Raw genomic sequence first — 18,340 nt, 5'->3', positions numbered from 1 at the left:
TGCAACTCCTGCATGTCTCACTTATCTGACACAACCAGTTAAGAATCTCTAGGCTAACGAGATCGGTTTTCAAATGTTTTCAGAGACTAAAAGATACGTTTTTGTAAGGAGACATATTTCAAACTTGATAAACTACAGCCAAACACGTTCACCTTACGTCACAAAAAACCCATCGCTTTGCTTCAGAAGACATTTAATAACAGCATGGATCAGGTTTTGATCAATGTATACGCTATTTGTAGCCAGGATATTTTTTAATTTTACTCCAACTGTGGCTGAAAGAAGAAAGTCAAATAAAACTAGAATGGTTCGAGGTTGAGTAAAATATGGGCAAATTTAATTTTGGGGGTGAACTATTCTTTTCAATAACACAAAAATCAAATGCCCAGGATTGAATTTTAGTGGCTCCTCAGCTCCTGTGGCCTTGTGGGATCCTAAAATGTCCATCCAATGGATTCTAAACAGAAGCGGTAGACCATCTGGGGATCTCTGAATACTGGAGATTCTAACACAATACTCACATTGCATATAGTAAGTAGGCATTTTCAGATACAGGGACTGTGTTAATAACTATGCAGCCTGAGGTGGTCAGTAATTACCGGAAGTTTGAGAATTTATTCAGAGACTCTGGGGAAACACATTACCCAACCCAAACAGTGAGCTCAAACCATTACATTATCAAAGAGATCAGTACAGAGTCCTGCATTGTCAGACATTTACTGTATCCAGCCTTTATTATAGACTTTTATTATATTTATATTTATCTATCCATCTATCTATCCATAATTGTCAAAAAGTGCCTGATTTGCCTTATTTAGTGTACTGATGTGTGTAATAAGGTTTACTCACCGTCCACCAGGACCATACAGGAACACTCTGCTGTTCCCTCAATCGTCTCAGCTCTGCAAATATACTGTCCTTCATCCTCAGGAAGAGCTTTATCAATGCATAGAGAGCATTGGCCACCTACTCACAAAAACACACAAGAGCACAAAAAAGGTACACTGTAAAAAATGTCTGTAGAAATATACTTTTACCGGCAGCTGCTTGCCAGTAACTTACTGTAGATTTTACATTTATGTTATGTACTGGCAACAGTTTGTTCAAAGTTAAATGAACATGAAACATTTTCAGTCTTTGGGCTCTATTTTAACGATCTAAAACGCAAGTGCGAAGCGCAACGGGCAAGTGAGTTTGTGGGCTGATCTTGGGCGCTGTTGCTATTTTCCCGGCGTGAGAAATAACTCTTGCGCCGGGCGCAAATCAATAAGGGGTTGGTCTGAAGTAGGTTCATTATTCATAGGTGTGGTTTGGGCGTAACGTCAAATAAACCAATCAGAACGCTAGCCAACATTCCCTTTAAACGCAAGGGCGCAAGTTCCATGGCGGGTTGCTATTATTATGATGGATTTACCAGGCGCACGCCAGGAGCGGTTCACAGCCGAGGAGACCGACGTCCTTGTACGGGGGAATCCCACGCTTGCCAGCATAAATCGGGCACGCCGTGTAACGGGAGGTGGATCTGCCTCAGGACCTAACGCCAGCAGAGGACATCGCTGCGTCCACCCTCACCGCTGAAAGGGTTTGGGGGCTTTGAAATCGGACCCAAGAAACGCAAGGTCCAACCCCAAAGTAGACTAACAAATCAAGTTCATATACATTAAGGTTTCTTATGAAAACATTTTAACTATTATTTACATAAAATAAACGTAATACAGCCACACAACAAAGTTATGAAAATATTTTAATCGTTATTTGCATGAGAATAAATAAAAACTATCACCACAATGCTCACCACTATGATTCCCCTTATCTCGTGTATTAATATTTTTAAGTGTAACAATTTATGATTTGCAAAAATAACTGTTGCATCTGTAGATTAGATAAGCAAAGTGTATGCGCGTTGTGCACGCTATACATTATGGTCAAGCATGCGCCCTTAAAATAGCATAATGAACCACGCGCAACGCGCCACTGACTTTAGGGGCCCTATCTTGCACCCAGCGCAATTGACTTTGTCAGTGACGCATGTATCATTCGTATTTTGCGCCGGCGCACAGCGGGGTTTTTCCCTCCACAGATGCACGTCAGCAAACTAGGGAATGAACTTGCGCTCCCTGGGCGGTTCAGCGCAATAAGGAGGCGTGTTGCGGCGCAAACCATCTCTTATGCTATTTTGCAGTTTCAAAAAACAATTGCGCTACTAACCAAAAAAAACTAGTCTAAAGTCAGTGGCGCGTTGCGCGTGGTTCATTATGCTATTTTAAGGGCGCATGCTTGACCATAATGTATAGCGTGCACAACGCGCATACACTTTGCTTATCTAATCTACACAGATGCAACAGTTATTTTTGCAAATCATAAATTGTTACACTTAAAAATATTAATACACGAGATAAGGGGAATCATAGTGGTGAGCATTGTGGTGATAGTTTTTATTTATTCTCATGCAAATAACGATTAAAATATTTTCATAAGTTTGTTGTGTGGCTGTATTACGTTTATTTTATGTAAATAATAGTTAAAATGTTTTCATAAGAAACCTTAATGTATATGAACTTGATTTGTAAGAGTACTTTGGGGTTGGACCTTGCTTGCGTTTCTTGGGTCCGATTTCAAAGCCCCCAAACCCTTTCAGCGGTGAGGGTGGACGCAGCGATGTCCTCTGCTGGCGTCAAGTCCTGAGGCAGATCCACCTCCCGTTACACGGCGTGCCCGATTTATGCTGGCAAGCGTGGGATTCCCCCGTACAAGGACGTCGGTCTCCTCGGCTGTGAACCGCTCCTGGCGTGCGCCTGGTAAATCCGTCATAATAATAGCAACCCGCCATGGAACTTGCGCCCTTGCGTTTAAAGGGAATGTTGGCTAGCGTTCTGATTAGTTTATTTGACGTTACGCCCAAACCACACCTATGAATAATGAACCTACTTCAGACCAACCCCTTATTGATTTGCGCCCGGCGCAAGAGTTATTTCTCACGCCGGGAAAATAGCAACAGCGCCCAAGATCCGCCCACAAACTCACTTGCGCGTTGCGCTTCGCACTTGCGTTTCAGATCGTTAAAATAGAGCCCTAGACTAGTTTTTTTTGGTTAGTAGCGCAATTGTTTTTTGAAACTGCAAAATAGCATAAGAGATGGTTTGCGCCGCAACACGCCTCCTTTTTGCGCTGAACCGCCCAGGGAGCGCAAGTTCATTCCCTAGTTTGCTGACGTGCATCTGTGGAGGGAAAAACCCCGCTGTGCGCCGGCGCAAAATACGAATGATACATGCGTCACTGACAAAGTCAATTGCGCTGGGTGCAAGATAGGGCCCTTTATCTTTTACAGTAAGGTACTGGCAACCAGCTGCATAATTACAGTACATTTTTACATTGTAGGCCAGTTGTAGCCTAGTGGTTAGAGTGTCGGGCTTGTAACCCGAGCGTTGCCGGTTCGAGGCCCTTGAGCAAGGCACCTTAACCCTAATTGCTCCCCGGGCGCTGCAGGGATAGCTGCCCACTGCTCCGGGTGTTTGTGTGTTCACGACTTGCAGTGCGTGTGTTCACTATTCACTGGATGGGTTAAATGCAGAGGTCACATTCCAAGTATGGGTTACCATACATTGGCAAATACTCACTTCACTTCACTAATGGGAAACATTTCAAAAATATGTCCTCATATCTGTTAAAATACGAAACTAAACAAAATTACATAACTTTTTTATCAGATGCAATGTAATAAAACCAATTTATTGTGAATTAAACAAACAGCTTTTTTTTAAATTGACTATTTGATTCAATTAGCTGTCTTTACCTACTATGTACTTAGGACAAATACAGTGGTTCATAGTATTCTTTGGAAATCCCATGGTATCCCTAAAATATACGTAGTTTCGTTTTTATGCATATGTGAGGGTCCGGCAGTGCACATACAGTGTGTGATTGCTACTCTGATGACAAAATTTGCATCACGCACACTTGTACATGCACTGACGGACATATGCGTAAAAACAAAACCTTACTGTATGAGTCAAAGGGTGCGTTTGACCATGTGTGTATCTTCGCGTACATGAAAAAAACTATAATCCGGGCCTAACCCCTCCCCTAACCCTAAACCTACCCGGAACGACAAGTATCTACCCAATAAGCACAATGTAGGTAGACAGAAGTTAAAGACACCTACAATATAAAATATACACCTGTAATATGAAGTAGGATATTGTTTATTTTAATTGGTTCAGCTTACGGATAGCACTTGCTCCAAAGAAGTTATGTACATTTAGTGCTTGGACTAATGTCCATAATGACATTACACTGACTGTTCTCTAAATCAACATCGAAACGCTCACATGCATCACATGACAACAAAGTCTCATGTGACCATTGTTTACAGTAAACTACATTACAGTTACTTTTAGAATGGAATGTTGGATTAATGAATGTTTATGGAAAGCACAATTGGCACACAAGAGACAAACTTCCTAGGAAATATCAAGAACTGATATTTAAGCATGCAGGAGAATTTTAGCCAGCTTAAATAAACAGAGGAAAAGATTTTAATGATTGCAGCTTCTAAAAGAGACAGACCAACTCATTTAAGATGGACCAATTCTTCAGGCACACTTTATATTAGGTGTCTTTAAATACTATGTACTTACATAAAAAATACTAAATTAATCAAATGCTTTTATGCAAGTACACAAGACAACTAATATAAAATGGGAAAAATATATAACACTGACCTTCATGAGTAATAATGATGAATTTAGATGGTTTGATGGGTTTCCCATCAAGTGTCCATGTGACTCTTGCAGGTGATTCAAAAGAAAGTTGGCACTGTAGATACAAACGCTCCCCATCCAGTACTGTCACATCACTCAGTTTTTGCGTAAAAACTGGTTCTTTCCTTCCACCAGCCTTTGTTTTCTCCTTCATTCCTCCATCCACACAATTGAGGTCATTTTCTTTTCCTTTGCGGTCTTTAAAATACGGTCTTTCTCCATTTGTATCCTCACTCGGCTGTTTCTTTTTGTTGCCTAACACTGATCTAAAGTCAACAGCTTCATTTTTGCTGGGTTGAGTTTTTGCGAATGACCCAGAAGCAGGTTTCGGTCCTGGGGTACCTTTCTTTCCCAGCACCGCTCTGAAGTCCACCTGTTGAGGAGAGTTGACCTTCCGCTCATCCTCCGACTGGGTCTTGGGCTTAATCTGCCGTTGGAGATTTCCTCTGAAGTCCATCTGCTCAGCAGTGATATCCTTCAGGTCTTCCTCAGAGACACTCTTCGTGTTGACCCTGCGGCCGAGAACAGTTCGGAAGTCGATCTGCTCGGCTTCCTTCTCTCGGATGTGGTCTTCCCGATGCTCTTTTGTCTCTACTCGTCTTTTAAGAAGCCCACGGCTGGTGGCACACGCCTCCCCCTCTTCCCAATCCCGACTGTTGCGGTCCCAGAGTGGTTCAGAGTACAACGTAGCCTGTTTGGGACTGTTGCTTTGTCCTTCCTTGCCTGGAGCAGTCCTCTCCACCCCTTGGCTGCTACAGGACAAGTGGAGAAAAAATGTAGAGATGTTTAAAGCTCCTTCAAGCTCAGCCCACACTGAAGAGCAGCTTAATGGAGGGGAGAGTTAGTTCAAGATGACAGAGTTACATCAGAGATGACTTAAGAGACCTTATAGGGAAATGAGCCCAGAACGGGGCTGCTAGTCTAACCCACGCTTCATTTTAGACCACAGAAGAGATATGAGTGAGGAAGGACAAACGAGAGTGTTTTGGCTGTATGGAGCGATTATGTAGATTTAGTGCAGGGGTTAAGGGGGCTGGGGTTGTAATTATAGCTTTTGGGCAGAAAACAAGAATAGAAAGGGGAACGAACCGTTTCTGAGATTCGTCACCAGACAGCACAGGGCTCTCGCTGATGTCCAGTATGGCCACTGATTTGCACTCTCCTACTTTATTTCTAAGAAAAACAAAAACTTTTATTAAACTAATAAACTAAAACAAAACTTTTTATCTGAAATGCTTTCAAAAGTTGTTGTTCTGATCTTTCGATACATTCAAACTGCTTGTTAAAAATAAAAAAACAGCTAGAATTTGAAAATATAAATTCAGAGTTGCAACAGAATGCAACATTTCAGCAAGATGCAGAATGCTTAATAAGCTTTCAAACAAGATTTTGTCACAAAATACATACTTAAGATGAATTTCGTAGTTTCCAGCATGATGTGTCTTTACATTCCTGACGAGCAATGACACAACATCTTCCTTCTGTAAGATCTCAAAGTCTCCGCCTCCAGATATCACCTGACCGTTCTTCATCCAGAGAAATGCTGGGAAGGGGTCACCAGCGATAGCACAGGACAGCAAAGCATGCTGACCCAGACAGGTGGTACAGGATTGAGGTTTAGTGATAAACCATGGTTGAACTCCATCCTGAGGCTCTGCGGATACAATATTCAGCAAAATTATAAAGACATCAGTATTTAAATAAGCTACATACATAGGAAGGTTGATATTATACCTTGAACAGTGAGTGATGCTTGACTCCGAGCATCTCCAGCCTCATTCCACACCTCACAGGTGTATGTGCCGGTGTCCTCAGGAAACACTTCTTGTATAAAGAGAGTATACTGACAGCCCTTTCTCTCGAAGTGGAAGTCCTCTGATTCCTGAATCTCTTTTCCATTATGCAGCCAGACCACCTCAGGAGAAGGATATCCTACACAACGACATCGCACATATGCATGTTAAGTTTGAGACACTGAATGGAGGTAAGTGGGACAGAAATAAAATCAACAAGACCGCTATTGCAACCACATGATCAAAGAGATGCAACAAACACTGAAGCTGCAGTGCTAAAAGGTAAAACATTAGAATTTGCAAGTTGTTCACGCAATGCCGAGTTTAGTAAGCTTAAGATGTCAGGAGATCCCTCAGTTTTTTACACAGGAAATACTCGCAATTATATAATCACCAAATCTTCTGTACACATCACACACACACACACATGAACACAGCCACTAAATGACACACAAGATGCCTCTTAAGGGAGTACAAAGGAAATTCCATTCATTACAGCTTAGCACAACAAATCCACTCAAAACTTGGACTCTGTTGAAAGTTATGATTTTTTTGTAGTGATAAAGGGGAAAAGAATGAAAATGAATAAATTCTTCCATTTACTCAAAGTCTAAAAACACAAAACAAAAAATACACTACCATAACAGTAGACTACAATGTGCTGTATAATTTATTAAGTGACTCATTGGAATACTTTGGTCTTGGTCAATTGTGGTCTCACAGCACCTTAGCATACTATAGTATACTACAAAATCTATGCTAATTTTATGTCTATGTTGCTAAACCAATTTTGAACTACTCTTTAAGCTAATATAAGGATTTCAGTAATTGTTATAATTTGTGACCTTGTGAAAGTCATTTTTTTGTGATTTACTGTTTTCTACATAAAATCCTGGTACACAATATATAGAATTGTGTGCAAATATAACCTTGATTTCATTCATATTGACTAAGTACAGTTATGTCAAAAACTGAAGTTAAAGTGAGATCAATGAGTGAAATCAAACTTTGATGCTCCTGATCTCATCATTAGTCTGGGTTTTACAGACATGGTCACATATTTCAATTTCATGTATTTATTTATTTATTTATTTATTTATAAAGCATTTGTGTAATAATGTGGAATTATGTACAGTTACAGAATCATCGTAGCAAAATAAATCTCTTAATGACTGTTATGACCCATTTGACATGTTCATGGTTCTCATTCTTGTCAGTCTTGTAGATCTGACTGGAGCGTGTATGTCTGGAGTGCACCTGATTTGTGTCATTGTGTCTTATTTAAAGGTGACATAGAATGATTGAACGGAGTATTTATTCTTGTTCTGTGATGTGACATGTAGACAAATTTTTTTTTTGTTTTGGTCTGTAATGCCTTAGAAGCTTCCTAAAAACCTCTCCCAGATAGCTCTATTAGGTTGGGGGATTTTAAACAAGTGGTTTTGCACCTATTTGGCTCCCCCTACTGGCTTAACTTGCAATCTCATTACTGATTGGCTGACTTTGCTGCCACTCAAAAAATGTAGCCAATTATTTTAAAGTGGAGAGGCAGTGAGATGCCTGTGATGTCATAAGCATCAGTTTTTCAGATTGGGTCGTTTTCTGGCTGACATTTCTAAAAGAGGAATTTCTCTGAGACTGAGATGTTTAGCATGTCTAGCACTTTTTGTATGTTTGTGAATGCGGGTAGACTACCATTATTCAACAAAGACAAGGTAAAAATGGTTGTTCATTCTCTGTCCCCTTTAAATAATGAGTTGTTGTGTGTCTGGGCTTTTGCGCAGCTTAGGCCGTTTGTTAGACCCATGCTCCAGTTTTAGATCTCTCTACATTCATGCATTCCTTCATTTGCATTTAACATTACAGATTTTTGGATTAGGTTGCTTTATTACCTTTCTGATTGGCTATAATAACTTTTTATTCTGAGTTATTCCGCAATGTCACCTAATCTTTGGGAGATATTAGTGAAGTTTATAATTCTTTACGTAGTGTTTTAAATATGTAAAATGTTAATGTCCTCTATATTTTAAAATTATTCAACTACTACAGGTTTTAAGTGGACACTATGCAAACGGCACAGTGGCTCAGTGGTTAGCACTGTTGCTACAGTTAGAAGGTCCCTGGTTTGAGCCCCTGCTAGGTCAGGTGGCCTTTCTGTGTGGAGTTTGCATGTTCTTGCTGTGTCATTGTGGGTTTAGTCTGGGTACTCCAGTTTCCACTCGCATGCCAAAAACATGCAAGTTGGGTAAATTGGAGATGCCAAAGTGCCCATCCCCCAACCTGTGTGGATCAACTTGTGTATTTTATTAATTAACCAGTTCTTACCATTAATATAACCATAGGTGCTGGAATGGCATGAAGTATTCTTCAAAAGGAAATGTTGTTTATATATGATAAGAGAAAAATGCCCTCATAATGGTACAACTTGCCCCAGAAAAAAATCTGTTTTTAAAAAAACAAACTCTGAAACCAATATGCATACAAATTTCAAACTTATTGGTGAAAAACTATTATTTAAAGATATATTTTATATATTTTTTAATAAGAAGTCTTACCAGTCACCTCCACAGTCATTGTGACCTGACTGCCGTCCATGACTCTGAGATCCTGCAGACCTCTGAGGAACACCGGGGCTGAGGGTCTTCTTATATCAACCACAGGAGGAGCAGAAGACCTCTTCACACCTGACTTAGCTGGAGAACAAAACAGATAATCAAATTTGCTTGAAACACATTATAAACTGAAAACTTAACTGAGATATGAAGCTTATTGCACTCTCAATTTAACATTGCAGAAATATTTGTCAAAGGTCAATGGTGGCGCCTCTAAAAACCTCAGATTATTAAAATGATCTTGCATAAAACAAAGGTCAATAATTTGTCAGGGCTTTTGCACAGCACATGGACAAACTTTATAGGAAAGACAAGTGTCAAGTATGTTGATCTAAATAAATCAGGTTTGTTTTTATGAGACACAAAACAGTCCTCCATCTTCTAATGTTCTCTATCAATATAAGGTCCATATAACGCTTATTTTCCTGTACTTGCGTTCTTCATACAGAGAGTCTGTATCACACAGACTGAAAAAAGCATGAATCATACATCTGAATACACCATTTGAAGGTTAATAGATAGGCGGGGATTCGTGGATGAATGCAATAGAAACAAAGACGTGTTATATAAAGATCCCCACCCATACTGTTGTTAAATACTAACGTACATATAAGATGTTTAGGCATTATTGTGCCTTATCTCAAAAAATATGTACATGCATGATCCATTTTGCAAGAAACCTCTGGGAAGTTGATGTTCTTTAAAACTAGGTATTCTTTTATGTTTAAGATACAACGACTTTAATGTATATGAAGTTAGTTTAATAATAATAAATGTGTTGCGAGTTGTTTTGGATAAATGCATCTTTTAAACGGCATCTCAGAATTTTATAGCTTTAGGTTATTTTGAAACCCTTATTGCTGATGCACCATAGCCCTTTTAGCAGTATTCGTAACACACTCCATGACTGAAGAATCCAATACTATGCTTAAACAATATATTAACAAAATGGCATTTTCCATAAGTCTATATATTGTGTGAAAATGCTGTAAAACCACTGGTAATTTCCAAGGGAGACTCTGTCTTTTCTCTTGTCCTCTGAGATTCAGATCAGCCCCAGCCATAGCAGTGTGTGGGAAAAGACTGGTATTTTACATTTTTAACCCACTTGAACACATTAGAAAAACTCACAGGCTTCAACACAGAGAGCAGATGTTTCTCTAAGCCCGAGGACCCTAAAATAACTCTTTGTAAAAACACTGCATGAAATTCACATATCACAGGAACACAGACCAAACTCATTCTGCAGTCTGCATGTTGAGGGAAATTCAACTCTCAGAAGCTTGCACTCATGTAACAGTCTGGGTGATGAAATGTATTTGGGATGACTGATATGAAAATATTTAATATTCAAGTAACTTATTTCGGTATGGAAAATACCCAGAGCAACATAAAGAGAGATGTGACTGTATGCTTGGTGGAAAATGCTTATTGTTGGCAAGGACGTTGAATACCCTAGATTTTAAGATTTTTACATTCTGTAAACTGGATCTATTACTGCAAGATCTGTGCTCTAATGGTAATATAATGTAAACATTGATTGACAATGCAGTGAAACATTACACATGTTGTCATCTAATGCAATAACAAAAATAATATATTTTAAGAGCACCTATTTCATTGCTAAAAACAATGTTATTTTGTCTATTTGGTGTAATACAATGTGTTCACGTGGGTTATGGTTAAAAACACATTACTTTCCACCGTACATTTTTGTAGCTCCAGATTTCACGCTCTTCCTAAAGCTCTGTGTCTCTGATTGGCCAGCTAATCTATACGTTGTGATTGGTCTGAATACCTCTGACATCAGCCAGAAATGTGACGCTCCTTACCATGTTTGAAAGATTCAGTCACAGTGCAATGCTAACAGAAGTTAACTTACAGGCTGTGAGTCTGAAGTGGGATGAATTATGATAATGTCGCTCTTGTCTCCAATCCCAGGAAGTAAACTGTTGCCTACAATCTATGTGTTTGTTGTAGTCCAAGAAAAGCAACATGATCTCACAAAAATCCGTGAAATAGTCACGCATTATTTTGCTCAGTTTTGCGTGACATTGTCACGTATTTCCACCATATTACGTGCCCCTGACACGACTTGCTTTTCCGTGACAGTTTAACGTATTGGTTACTCTACTGTTTTTCCTATTTTTAAACAATTTTCGCTTCGGATTGGGGTTAGATTTGCTGTTTGCGTTAGGATGTCACTTAATGTATTGGTTTATAAAAAAAATTTGTATGCTTTTTAAACCATCGTCGCCTGACGTTGGGGTTAGAGTTGGGTTTGGGTAAGGATGTCATTTTATGTAACAGAAGGTTGTTCTAACCCCAAACCGAAGCCACAATTGTAAGAAAATAGGAAAAACAGTTGAGTAACCAATACGTGAAACTGTCACGGAAAAGAAGTCGTGTCAGGGGCACGTAATATGGTGGAAATACGTGACAATGTCACGCAAAACTGAGCAAAATAATGCGTGACTATTTCACGTATTTTGTGAGATCAGGTTGAGAAAAGAGATATACGTTGGGGATGAAAACTCGCATCATTGTTTACATTGGGGTTTGTATACTTTTGCATATGGTTACGACCTGTACGAATACACACTTACACACCGAAGGAAATGTAAAATCGTGAATTGGACCATTGGTGCTCTTAAAGTATCTTTTCAGGCTGATGTGCATTAAAAACATTTGAAACAAAAATCAAAGATACTTTTTGAAGTGCATTGTGAATGTACTGTGTAGTGGTAAAGGCAGAAGGGCGTTTGTGTGTGTCTTACCTTTAACCAGCACACAGGCTGAACATACAGCTCTGCCGTGATCATTCACTGCTACACATGAATAAACACCTGCATCCTCCATCACTGCTGACTGAACTCTCAGCTCACATTCACCGTTCTCATACACAGTGTATGAATATTGGACAGGCTTTTCTGAAAACAGAGAGAAACCACAAGAGAGAAATACAGGAAAAGAGAGAAAAAACAGTATGAGTGACAGTAATCAGCATATCAACAATGTGAATAATTTATCTACTTCAATGTTTATAATAGCATACTTTTTATTTATTTATATAATGCATGTATACTTGCACAGTATGCAAATTCATTTTATACTTGGAAATCCCTAAGGCTTTTGTATACAACCGAAGATGTTTTACTATTTCTATTTCCAGGGATTGTAAAATATGTCCACACAGATGCAGTTCACTTATGTTTTCTTTTTTTTTAAATGTCTGATTTCCAGTGCAAACACTTGCCAAGTCCATCTGTGTGTAATATATCAGGCTGAATGATGCATGCTTTGCCTTTATATGGTTGCAAGGTCTCATATTTGCTCAGTGGCCCCTGCTGTGGCTCACCGATTCACAGCGCAACCCACAGTCAAACTTACAAGAAATCTCTGAGATTTTCAGGTTTTCTATAGTGAACGCAATACGACTTATAGTCTGATACTTGTGTTTGTTTGTGTGTGAACCTATACATAAATCTATACACTGTTGCTAATATAGATGTAAATTAAACACTTTAATCAGCATCAGTGGCTGCCAGTGACTTTTTGAGGACGCACAACGTGAAGCTCGTCACAATATGTATTTAGCTCGTCATGTGTGTGGCTCATCATTTCAAAATATATATTAGGCGCGTCATGTAAACTTGTGTGCATCATGCGTCTTGTCAAAATAAGTTCCTGCTGCAAAAGCCCCTAAAGAGTTAATGATAAAAGTTACACTCGCGTTTGCCAGATACTCTCATAATCTCATGTGTAATCAGAGTTTAGTGTTAAGTGAGTGTCTTGCAAGTATTTTGTGAATGTGAGCGTCTCTTTTATCATAAATCGCTTCGCCGCGTGAGCAGCAGGTACATATTTTGACAAGAAGATACACATTGTTCACATGACGCACCAAACACATATTTTGAAATGACGAGCAACACACATGATGTGTCCCTCGTAAGAAAAGTCACCAGCCGCCACTGGTAGCAATCATTTTCTACTGTATATAATATATTTTATATAATTTATTATAATAATATAGCTATGCTCTACTGTAACAACCACTTAGATCACCTTAACAACAACATGCAACACCTAAGCAATTGCAATTTAGGTTTGTGGTGCGTTGTTTTTGACTAATGGGTTCATGTGAAAAGTGTTTTATGAAATACTGTTTTCTACTGGGTTTTATTGTATTATGGTTTGCAGCCTTGCTGACGCTCTTTACCTGATTTTTGCCTGTACAATTACAATCTAACAGCAAAAATCACATGCAACTATTAAACTCAGCCAAAAACTTATGATGCACTGTAGCTGTATCCTTAATGTAACTTGGACAGCAATTACAGGCCAAAAATAAACACAGTCTATTTTAACTAGATAGAGAACAAAATGGGGCAGATACTGTACCAGGGTTCCTACAGGTTTCTTCAAGTTAAATTCAAGTCTTTTTAAGACCTTTTTAAGACCATTTATATAAAAAATTAATACCCATTTCACGTCCCTACCAGCAAAGAAAAACTAAAATCCTTGAACTTGTGTTCATTTATTTTTCCGATGTGAAATGGGTAAAAAGATGATAAGCCAAGCAGGTGTGAAAAAAAATTTTCAGTAGGCCACAAGAAAGTTTGCCAAACAATGTTAAGTTGTTAAGGAATTTCTAAGATTTTCTTTGATTTTTCCCGCTTCTCCTTTGCCTGTTGCCGTGTTGTGTTGCAGTCTATGGTTGTGGTGATCTTCATTTACTGAAGGCATCACGTGTTCGCAATACTTTGTACTGTGACCCGGGACTGTGCTGGGTTCTCAATTATTGGATCCGCTACTCTTTATTTATACTACGTTATTAAACAAACAGAGATGCAAACACATGTATGTTCAAAAAGAGAAAGGTAATCTAAGCCCTCGCACCCAGGCAAATATCCAGATACTTAGGCTACATTGCCACCGACCCCTGCCATCCCTACCAAACTAGGTATATAGAGTAAAATGAAATTCGAAAATCAAAAGATGCCGACATTAATTTGGAATATTCAACTTCATTTTTTATGTTAAACCAAAACTCTTATTGAACTATCTAGCACTTCTTCTTGCTTTACTCCTTCTTCCTGGCCACCTCCTGCAACGTAACCAGGGCCTTCCATCTGGCTGCATTCATTTATATTAATTTCACATTATATTTAATAAACCCAATCATAAATGAACAAAGCTGACAATGTTTGTCAAAGCATCACAAAACACTTTACTGTTTTTGCACTGACATATCAAGCAATACTTGTGTAGATGACCCCTTTTATCAAACTCTTTTGAATACAATAATATGTATAGTATATTAATGATAGAAAGTGCCGGTCTAGAGATTATAAATGTAATTGGTGTGTTATGGTTTATGTAGTTTTCTTTCCTTTTTAGATAAAGCAGAAGCAGTAAAAGTGCCTCTTTTAATTCCTCTCTTGCAGATTAAAAGAGCTTTATCCACTTATTATTTTAGATTCAAAAGTCTACTTGCTGTCCCAGTGTTTGGTGACTTTATATTATAGCTTTGCCTTTTTTAAATCTAGAGTCAGCTTGAGCTTTGCTCGTGCAATGGGCTTGACATTCACATTTCTTTTTTGCTACTATCTCTGTGATCTTTGAGCAAACTTTTTAGATATAAAAAGATGGTTCATTAATAATATTATTATTAAACAAAGGGACGGAGAAAGAAACTGCAGCGCGTGGTCGTGACTTTCAAACCAAGCCAGTAGTTATCGCAATAGAAACGGAGGCACGCAGCTTGAAACTGCACGTGAACTTTAGAGCTGACTGACTCTGATCACGGCCGTTTTCCGATCGCCTCGGGTTTTACACATAATGTTAATCGAACCCGGTCCTCCGTGAAAACCTCTATGCATACAACTCTGCTCAAGTTCAGAAACATGTGACGCTGAACTCGCTTCATGTCGCACCCAATTCATCGAGAAACAGCAGACTCATCGGGAGAGACACGATGTGCTCGCAACCAAAATGCCATTAATAATGAAAAGCCGCAGGCGCCGAAAAGCGATGTGTTTGCATCCCTGATTTAATCAAAATGTGGTTGACAAAGAAACTTTTAAGGAAAAATACAATAAGGAGAAGTTACATACAGCACAATTTTTAAGACCAAGACATCAAAATGTAAGACTTTTTTAAGTCTTTTTAAGGTATTATTTCCAAATTCATAAATTCAATGCTTTTAAGGCTTTTTAAGACCCCGCGGGAACCCTGTGTACGCACACAGCTTCTTATTAACCCCTTTTAATCGTCTTGTCTCTGGTCATGAATAAGACAAATATCAAGCAGTTTACATCACCATGATATAAGGTCAAGAACAGTAGGTCAAGAACTTTTATGAAAAAATGTAGAATTTTTTTGTTTAACTTTTTAGGAATTTTTTTGTAGAAACATCACTGGGGAAAAGTTAAATTTGCAACACTGTAGCCCTCTGCTGGATATGAAAGATGTCTTGTGCTAATGCAGTTATATCAGACTGCTTATATTTCACTCATTTAATAAAGATGACACTCAGATGCCTTAGTTTTGACCATCATCATGTCTGGTCCACTATTTTATATACATCTGAGGGTGTATGCTTACATGCATACACTTATTTTAGTCTATTTGTCTTAACATATTAATTTTTTTTTTTTGAAAAATGTAATATTACAAAAATAAAATATAAATTATTATGGATGACTAATGAAAAAGCGGTCAATAAAAGCATTGAATAAGCAAGTTAAGATTTAAGTTTTATCAGTTTTATCAGTTTGTGTGTACAGTCACAAAAGAGTTAGATCTGTTACACTTAAACTTACAGCAAACCTGCAGTAGGTCATCTTACCATTGAGTAGCCAGGAGACCTCAGGCTGGGGTTCGCCCTCTACTGAGCAATGCAGGCAAAAATCCTGTCCTTCAGATACTGAACAATCTGTCAGAGTAGAGCTAAATACCGGAGACTTACCCTCCACCCTTAAACCTATAAAACACACACACACACACACACACACACACACACACACACACGCACACAAAAAAAATAAACAAGCATTTAAATTGAAAGTGCAACATTCAGTTTTCACAATAGGGGGCACTGTCAGACTAATACAGTACATTTTAATAATGATCCTTTAACATAAAAATTAAGATTTAGATTAAAATGTTTATTAAGGAAGGCTAACATTATTACATTACAGTATTTGGTAACCATTTTTTAATCACCTTTATGCCATCACTAGTTTCTTGACAAGTGAATGAATAAATAAAAAACCCAAGTATAATTGCAATAATTATACTTATTTGGCAATCCATTAAAAAGAGCATAAATACAGAAGGTTGCCATCTGTTAACATGCTTCTTTGAATAAAACAGGCTTATTTTTTCAAAATATTTACACTAATAATAAACATATATTTGCTTTAAGTATCTATATTGCAGTGGCGAACCGTGGGTACTTCAGCTGGGCCTTCAAAATATGCAATGAAGTGCAAATGCCTCTCCATCCATAATACTAGGCTATTCGTATTTCGTTAAATCATACAGTGAACGTGTAAAAATTCTGATCACGCAAAGTTGAATTACAGAATGGGCATTGTCTGCCTTTAAATGCAGTTTTAAAGTTTAAAATTAATTTAATCTAACTGATAAACATAAATACAGATTCTGCTGCTCTGTAATAACAGGGGCTCTGTAAATTTGCATTTAACCATCTTAAATTATGTTCTTTAATTTGTTTTTTATTTTTTGGAAATATATATTTAGCTGTAGGATACCTTGTTAATCTTTTTCATAAGGGGAAATATAGCACCCAGCGTTCTCAGTGCACCTCCTTGTGGCTTATAACTGTTGTCATAAGATATCCAGGGCTCGCAAAATCTCTAGCCCGAGCCCCGAGGTCCCGGGGCTATTACGAATTCTTGTCGGGCTACCAAAATGTGTCTCCGCCCTGCCCATCGGGTATAGCGAGGTAAAAAATATTTGAATGTTTTCGCATTCTCTCAGATTTAGTTACGAAATTATATTGTATGTAATTCGGCGTCGTCTGTCAGTCATTACTATCCTCACGTAACAAGTGAAACTGTCAGGAAGTAAAAGTATAATTAAACCCATTGTTTTTCTCGTGTTCGCGTCATATGCACAGGCTCCTCTGCACGCGCTTCTCCCAGCTGTGCTCTTCACGCGCTTAAGTAATTTCGTTTTTACCTCAGCCCTATCAAAATAGCTACAACGTCAATCACGTTTTCCGCCATTTACCTCAACCACTCTCACCGCAGAGATTCGGGCCATTAGACTGTATTAATATTAACGGTCTATGATCTTCGTCTTTGGTGTTTTACGGCAGCTCGCATCCAGTTTGTTGCATGATTAGGACTTCATGAAGGCTTACAATGTATTGTTTTTTGCCCGCCCACTTGAAATCAAAACGTGATTGGTCGATTTGCCCGTCACTCTCCACACCAAAACACATAGCTTGGCCTTCCCTGGGATTCATGAAGTCCTAACCAATGCATGAGCCAGATAACCGGGCCTTAATAGAGACAGACGATTCTGATTGGATTAGATGTTTTCATGACATGAACCTGACAGTAAGCTTAACGTTAGAACATAGATGAGAGAAAATATATTACATGTATTGTATTAAATTGAATTAAATAGAAATTTAAAAATGTAAAAACATATTTTATTGAATATTATTTATTTGTATTATTATAATAAAAAATCTTTTTATTAATTTTTTTAGGCCTTCTCTGAAGGCGTAGAAGGCCCTGAAGGTTCCCCACTATGCCCATGTTGATTAGAGTATTAAAAACTTGAAAGCTGTTAAATTAAGGTACATATAGAACATATAATGTGCGATTAAGTTGCGATTAATCATGAGTTAAATATTTAAGATAAACATTTCAATTGATTGACAGCCGTAGTTAACTGGTTGATTGATGTGTTAATATTGCTGAACTCTTACTTTTAACTGTCAGACTCCAGTGGATTGTAGTCTTTCCTTTTTTGTTGATGGCAGAGCAGCCATACTGTCCTGTGTCTGTTATGTGAGCGTTCTTCAGACACAGATAGTGTTGATGGCCTTCCTGTCCCATAATGATGCCTGCTTTCTGACTCAGAGGAGCTCCATCCTTCATCCAACTCACTGATGGTAATGGTGACCCCGACACTG

General features: G+C 38.4%; 1 protein-coding gene across 3 annotated transcripts in view; it reads right to left on the bottom strand.

The window, feature by feature from the left end:
• mylka (myosin, light chain kinase a) overlaps positions 1-18,340 on the bottom strand; it is a 133,832-nt gene that overhangs the window by 39,212 nt on the left and 76,280 nt on the right. For 2 of the 3 annotated variants that reach the window (XM_065293267.2, XM_065293269.2), the window contains 9 exons: positions 18,134-18,337; positions 16,016-16,150; positions 11,943-12,095; positions 9,109-9,246; positions 6,495-6,692; positions 6,168-6,414; positions 5,850-5,933; positions 4,722-5,512; positions 850-966 (listed from right to left, as the gene is read on the bottom strand). In XM_065293267.2, coding sequence (XP_065149339.1) covers positions 850-966; positions 4,722-5,512; positions 5,850-5,933; positions 6,168-6,414; positions 6,495-6,692; positions 9,109-9,246; positions 11,943-12,095; positions 16,016-16,150; positions 18,134-18,337 — 2,067 coding nt within the window. The remainder of the gene's footprint in view (positions 1-849; positions 967-4,721; positions 5,513-5,849; positions 5,934-6,167; positions 6,415-6,494; positions 6,693-9,108; positions 9,247-11,942; positions 12,096-16,015; positions 16,151-18,133; positions 18,338-18,340) is intronic. The other variant, XM_065293268.2, reaches the window with a different exon arrangement.

The sequence above is a fragment of the Paramisgurnus dabryanus genome, chromosome 15 (assembly GCF_030506205.2).
Source record: "Paramisgurnus dabryanus chromosome 15, PD_genome_1.1, whole genome shotgun sequence".
Classification (NCBI taxonomy): domain Eukaryota; kingdom Metazoa; phylum Chordata; class Actinopteri; order Cypriniformes; family Cobitidae; genus Paramisgurnus; species Paramisgurnus dabryanus.
The sequence above is the reverse complement of the archived record's forward strand: the minus strand, read 5'-3'. Positions and strand labels throughout refer to the sequence as shown.